Source organism: Gavialis gangeticus, unplaced genomic scaffold (genome assembly GCF_001723915.1).
Source record: "Gavialis gangeticus isolate Ggan-Ray unplaced genomic scaffold, GavGan_comp1, whole genome shotgun sequence".
Taxonomy (NCBI): domain Eukaryota; kingdom Metazoa; phylum Chordata; order Crocodylia; family Gavialidae; genus Gavialis; species Gavialis gangeticus.
In genome coordinates, this window is record NW_017729033.1 from 67,751,632 (window position 1) to 67,758,951 (window position 7,320).

The 7,320-nt window shown below is 36.9% G+C and overlaps 1 protein-coding gene across 1 annotated transcript in view; it reads right to left on the minus strand.

Moving 5' to 3' along the window:
• Positions 1–2,647: 2,647 nt before the first annotated feature.
• COMMD8 (COMM domain containing 8) overlaps positions 2,648–7,320 on the minus strand; it is a 16,467-nt gene continuing 11,794 nt past the window's right edge. The window contains exons 3-5 of the mRNA XM_019526372.1: positions 6,596–6,748; positions 4,765–4,920; positions 2,648–3,142 (exon numbers count right to left, since the gene is read on the minus strand). Of these exons, the coding sequence (XP_019381917.1) occupies positions 3,134–3,142; positions 4,765–4,920; positions 6,596–6,748 (318 nt within the window). The 3' untranslated portion in view covers positions 2,648–3,133. The remainder of the gene's footprint in view (positions 3,143–4,764; positions 4,921–6,595; positions 6,749–7,320) is intronic.

Consider the following 7,320-nt stretch of genomic DNA (forward strand, 5'->3'; position numbering starts at 1 on the left):
GAATCACATGTAAAATTAAGTGAGTTTAGCCAAGGAGGAACCCTGCATAGCTCAGGATCTGTAATCTTTTGAAATGTTTTATTCATGTGGATTTCACTTCCAACGTACATGTGGATTTCCAAGGTGAAATCCACATATACAAATAAATAGTCAAAGAATGTGAATTTTTTTAAAAGAAAGAGTTACACATATGAGACAGTAAGAGGCAAAAGGAGTAGATCAACTGTTGGAATTATATGTATGGTGTGAAAATACCATATTAATAGGAGTCGTATAAGTAGCTAAATAAAAAAAAAATCCCACAAGGCCTGAAAACATGCAGAAAAATGTGGAAATTATCGAAGAGGGTCAGTTTCTATATATGTGGTTTTATTAGGGTTACATCTTTTATTGGACCAAGTGCATAGCTGGGATAGAATTAGACAAGTTTTGAAGGCAAGCTAGTCATCATCAGGTCACCGGATAAACATCTTGCATGTAAGAGCTTGTCTAAACCTGTCCCAACTATACACTTGATCCAACAAAAGATAACACCCTAAGAAATCCTTGCCTCTTCCATAACCCCTGCATCATCACATACAATATCATTTTAGCACTACTGTATAGATAGCGGCAGAAAAATAACAGCTCAGAGAAGAATCAGTTTTCAAGGAGAATACAAACTCTCTTCTCTTCACCCGCCATTGGTTTAAGCCTTATACATTCAGGATGGATTTTTGTGGTCCCTGGTGTGATTCACTTTGCTCTCTCATGGCAGACCTGTGTGATTTGGATGGTGATAAAAGCAGTATCTTTTTCCGTCATATTTCATTACGTAACTTACCACTTCTCTGTGCTATTTCTTTGGTATTCACACCATTTGGCCATTACATATCTTGCAATGTACACAGCAACAGCAAAATGTACTGAAGGGCTGTTTTTGTTCTGTATGTGAACCTACTTGGAGACATAATGCTTTCTTCCATACTTCAAGACATATATAATGAGATGTTAAGTACTAGAGGGGCATGACTACACACAAAGTTCTACAGGATTATATTTGTAGAATTTCTAAGTTTCAGTTTCCACACACCTCCCCTCAGGTGTGATTGCTTGTCTTTTCTTAAGCCCTTTTGCTGCAGGGCACAGACAGAATTATGCCATTGCCCAACATACTGCCTGATGCTCAAGAGCAACGTGCTCTCTCTCCTAGTTCCTTTTTGAACCATTTAATTTTACTGTGGGCAACCCTGTGCCTTAGAAATGGATGGCTGGTCTTTTCTAAGGATTGTAGGCTTGGACTGTTTTCTTTAAAAACAAAAAAACTACTATTTTCCAGTCTCCTAATCTTGACTCTACCCAGACAGTGTTCCCCCATCCACTCTTTTATTTTCTGATCCACAAAGCATAATGACTACAGTATGCAGATGATCAGCTTTGTTGATCTTAGCACTTTTAGGTTCTCTATAAAAATCTAATAAAGAAAAGTTGCTATTACTTTTTATTATCACTGTATCTTAGCAGCAAGTATGGCTCTTCATTTTATAATAAATGTAAGATTTTTTCAGCCTTTCCTGTTAAGTGCTCCAGTGAAATGGCAAGACAAACACAAAACAAAAATACTGAAGAGTAAATATCACATACCCTCAGCGTACTTATAAAACCATTTTTTCACAGTTTCAAAAACATAATACAAAATATAAGTACATACTTTATTTATTAGCCTGTGTATTCCTAGAAACAAAAGCATTATTTTTTTAGAAAGCTTACATATTAAAAACTTATTTTTTATTAGCCAGGAACATATCAGCTTTCCAATTTTTTTTATAGTTTAAATGTAGAATCTGAAATTCTCATGTGGCCTTTTGCTATTATTTTAATATAAAAGGACAAAAACCATTGTTCTGAAGGATTTCTTTATATTTTAAGAATTTAGTTTGTAAAAACTGTTACCAGCAAGAACTTTTGTTTCAGAAACATACTTATGTATAAATTTATCATGACAACTTATACACCCTTTTAAATACAGACCTTCTAAGCATTTGTAAAGGTTTTTTTGTTTTGTTGTTTACGTATTCCTGATATTTGTCAAATGTAAAAATGGATCGATCAAGTGGATGAAACTGTCTTCTCAAAATGGTGTGCAGAATTGACTTGCTAGTATTATCTGTTTGAAATAAGTTGTGTGTTGGCTGTTTCTTACTTTCAGCACTGTAAATAAGTAATTAGGTTTTGGCCTGTTTGTATCTCTGCTTTCTTACCCCAAAAAAGTGTTGATAATAAAAACAATTACTAAACATAATCTGGAGTTCTTTGTTTGTATTCTGCCAGTTTAAGTAAAGCTGAAGTATCATTAATAATTTCACTCTTTATGGCCCTTCCTTATTTAAGCAAGTCTCAAAAGCTTACACAATCACAAGTCATGTACAGGTCCATAAGCATGAATAGCTTGCCCTATCTAGATTCAATGGAAGATAACTGTGGACTTAGTAGATTTTGAACTTCATTTTAAAAAATTTTTAAATTGTCAGAGTTTAACAGAGTCTGACTCAACTTAAGTATGTTCTAAATCTATTCCCAGACTAACAACGTCACATTAAACCCTTAGGAAAACATTAGAAGGGCTCTGAGTTTAATCAAGATTTTTAAATTAATAAGCCACTCATAATTATCCATACGAAGCAGCAACTGTTTATTGCTTTGCTATTTACAAGTGTAAAACTTACGTTACAAGATACTGCTGTATTTATCCTTCCCATGTCAGCAGTTTAGATATTACCTTGTAATAAGATATTGTGGAGGCAAAAATTCTTGTTCTGAACAAAAGCAAGTGTGTGGAGATTGGCAAAAATATCTGACAAAGTTCAACAAAACAGAACGTGCCTCTTACCATTTCATAAATGCTACAATAGTGTCATAAGTCTACATAGCTTTCAGCATTTTCTGTAAGGCAACTGTGGATACGCTTTTGGTCTAACGGTTACTAGATTTTTCTATTTCCATCAAGTCTGAGACCTCTTCTGGTCTTGTATCTCACTGCCAGTTCAACTCAGTCCTTTAACAGCATGATTACTCTTTCATTTTGCAGAGTTCATCTCTAATTCTTTTTCAGTCTCTTATGGAACCAGTGTCTTGCTTCTGATCATCAGAATCATCATTTCAGCTGTAAAACAACCTTCAAAAAGCAAGTGAACGAAGAAATAAGACCACAATTAGTAAGAGAGAGACTCAAAATGCCTAGGCAATACACTACACAGTCTTCATGATTATACTAGATGGCACCTGTGCCTGCATGCATCTTCATTTAAGAGATATAAGGGAGCATGCCATTCCTTCTTTACCTCCTTCCCCAGCCCCTACAAATACGTATCCTTGCCCACAACATTCTCTTATTGACCAGTAGGCTTGGACAACTAAATGAACGTTACTAAAAGACTGATTTTATATTACAGAGCGACAGACCAGGATCAGAAAAATAGGCTGGTGGACCACAGGGTTGATGTGTATACACATGCCTATTAATGCGCAGCAATAAGCTCCGGAGCTTATTGCTGCCAGGCATGTTTCTGCATGTGTGCCCAGGATCGCAGCATCTGAAACCAGGTCAGAGCAGCCCTGTCCGACAGAGGACCCTGGGGTCAGCGTGCCAGCCCGGAACTGCTTCCTCTGGCTCCATGTGCTGCAAAGGAACTGGCTGGAGCATGAGGATGTTTCAGTGTGGGGCTAGCTGGCAGGCAGCCCCTGCACTGAAGCACCCTCGTGCCCCAGCCCTCCCAAGCAGCATCTACATATATGTATGGCTGCAGAGTAAATTAATTTACTCCAGCCTAATAGCTGTGCGTGGGTAGACACAAGATGTTTACTGGGTAGCTAATTAGTCAACTACACAGTAAATGCCTTGTATAGACACGCCTGGTGTGTCTTATACAACAGCACCTACAACACCGTTCCCAGACCAAGTCCCTCCACTCTGGTGCTATAAACAAGAATGAAAGATGGCACTTATCCCCCATCTTTCTGTGCAGCCTTCATAAAGAACCTTTAGGCTACCAAAGCCTGGGCTGAAGTTTTACAGATGTAGTCTAAAATTTGAGGAAACGCTTTTTGCTTGGTTTGGGTGAGAATTCAATATATGAACGCTGCTCAAAAAGTGGCTCCTATAACTCAGCTTTAAAAGCAGGTGGAGAAAGTCCAAAGAGGTGCTGCTTCCACCTGTCAAGGAGCTACACCCAGTGGGAGCTGTTGCTATAGTTCAGGGGCGAGCAAACTGCAGCCCATGGGCCAGATGGGGCCTGCCAGGCCATTCTATCTGGCCCACGGGGCACCTAAATATTAATTTTCTTAATTTTTTATCTGCCCTGGCTGCCTGTCATGGGTCCTCGATGGCTTGTCAAAACTCAGTAAGCCCAAAATAATTGCCTGCCCCTGCTATAGTTGGACCAGATGGCTACCCCAAAAACAAAAAGATACATATTGGTTAAGGCACTTGGCCCTAGCTCAATGAGCAGTAGTTAACCAGAATGAATTTCCAAAAGGAAGATTTTACTTGATCACTAGAGGAAATGATGATTCTTACAAAACAAAGGCAGAGATAAACTAAGCCAGCTGAAGTTATACATAAGTAGATGTCTATGTACAAATCTGCTTCAAAAAAGTACATTCTAATTCTACAGCAGAAGGCTATTATGCTAGTGGTTGTTGGTAAGACATCAAAGAGCATTAATAAAGAGTTGATTCAAAAAGAGAAAGAATGAGACAAAGAGAGAGAGAGTCAGTAATAAACACCTTATTAGCTGCTTCCAGTGCGTTTATTAGATTCTGTAGCTCTTCCTTATTCATTTCTATGGAGACTGGCTTAATTTCACCATTTTCTCTCACATCCAGATCAAGGTTGAGAAGTGGCATTTGCAGCATGGAGATCTTATCACTGGAAAGAGCAAGCTGTACAGGGCAATGAATTAAAATAATTTAAAACTGAGATAATTAAATGTTTTGGGTCTTCCTGTTAAGACATATATGATTTACCTTGACTAGGAATTATCAGGATAAACAATGAGTAGCAGCTCTCCTCCCCTGTCAATTATATCCACTCCTAAAATCAACTTCTCTAACGTTTTACATATCTGTTCAATGAGTACTTTTTTGAAGTTTCCAACCAGCTGTATAATACTGTATATTCAAAATACAGCATATGACAAATACAAGTAAACTTAGTCAACTAGTGAGTATTGGGACGAGAGGTGATCTTTGCTATCTCTTCACCCCAATATGATTAATTATTTTCAAAATGTATTAAACAGTAAAATACTAAACAATGTTACAACCAAGTATAGTACACAATTATTTTATTCCTGGAAACCAAAGGGAATTGAGTGGCTCAGATATTTTGCAGTTTGTCTAATAGGCACCAAATGCATTATGACATTTACTTGTGGGTGTTACCAAATGATGTAATTTTACAAACTCAGAAAAAAAAAAAAAAAGGTCTAGAACCTATCTTGATCCTATGCATGCCACGGAGAAGGCAACTTGTCTTGTATAACTTGGAGACAGCTGCCATTCCCAAAGTAATATGCAGACTATTTTTTTAATGTATTACATGGATAACTAAATAAGAATGCAAGATAAAAGTAAAATCAGCCAAAGGAAGAAAGGGACAGCTGTAATTAGGTCAGATGTTACACCATTTACAATAAACCCTAAAATTAAAAATCTAAATGGTACTAAAGTCCTCCATAACAGGTAGTCCACAAACAACTGCAGACAAAGATGTTTTTATAGGTCTGATTTATATTCTTGTCAGCAGCAAATTCAGTCAGCAAGACAGATCAATACTTAGCAGCAACTCATATAAAGCAAAACAAGATGTGATGCTACTTGCTCCTCTAATATTTGGTCCAATCTGAAACATCTGGAGTTTCCAAATACTTGTTCTGAATAAATTACCTAAGGCTCTTTTTAAAGACAGAAAGCTGGTCCCATTATTTAACAGCTTGCAGGGACAAATATAAAGCAGTACTACCCACGTTACTTCCATAACACACTTCTGGTAATTTAAGGCATTTATTCAGAGAAGTCCTTCTGTTGAAGCCATAGATCTTTATTCAATTTTTTGGCAACATTGGTCTCATTAGGAAAATAAATCTAAATGCAACTTCTTTCAAAACAAAACTTCAAGGAAAAGATTAATGCATAGTTTTGGGGGATTTCAAATAAAACAGGGAATTCTAATCCTGTATTACCATAATTTTATTTTTCTAAGTAAAGGTTTTCTTCCCCATTAAACAAAAGTAAAAACAATTTCAGTTGGGCCTTCAGCTGTACTGAAAAGTTATTTCACTTAAAGTAAATACAATCAGTGAAGAAATATACACACACAAACACCTGAGAAACAGTGATACTAGAACACAGAGAAGGAAGTGATTTTCTGCAGTTTGCCTTTTTAGTGACTCCACTGTTTGTTATCATGCAGTTGGGTTTCTGGCATCCATAAAAGTCCACCCTTGCTTCATAAGAAGCAACCCTGCTACAAACCATGTGTCTGCAACCTTTTAGGTCCTGAAATACTTTCCCATGACACAGATTCAATGAACAGCAAACATGAAGACAATCTTACCTTTAATTGCCAGTCAAAATCCTGTAGCTGTGCAGAAGAAATTGCATTTATTTTTTCTACCAGTGCACGCCCAATATCTTCCTTTCTGGCTTTCAAGCACTTTATGATTGCTTCTTGATAACTTGAATTCAATTCATTCAACTGCTGACCAGCCTAAAAATGCCAGCAAGATTATTTTAATCATAAAGCAAAAAAACTAAGTTTTATAACACAAAATAGCTGTAGTGGGTAAGAAGTCAAAATAATATCCAGGTAGAAGTTATATTTGAAATTACAGCGCTACCTCTCCCAGTAGGTCACAATGACAACAAACTCAGGGATATATACATTATCTTTTTCCATCAAAAACCTCACTAATGCCACAGAAATTTAGAAAGGTCGCCACTGTTACTAGCCTAATACTGATTAAGACCAAATACCAAGCACTTGAATTATAGCAAGTTTCCCTTTCCTTCAATTATTTTCCTTCATGTATTCTTCCAAATATGACTCCATTTCCTTGTTTGAGTAGTAATATCTTAGTTGTTTATTAAATACAATGTGATTTGTGTATAAGCACAAATCCTGAAATGGGATGGCAGATAGATATTATTAACCTGTCCACAAGCCTCTCTCAAAGAAAGCTTCTTTTAATATACTTCAAAGCAGTTCTAAATTAAAGATTTGGCTTCCTGGACCACAACCCGCACTTCAGAGCAGAGGGCGTCCTGGGGCGTGATGGTCTC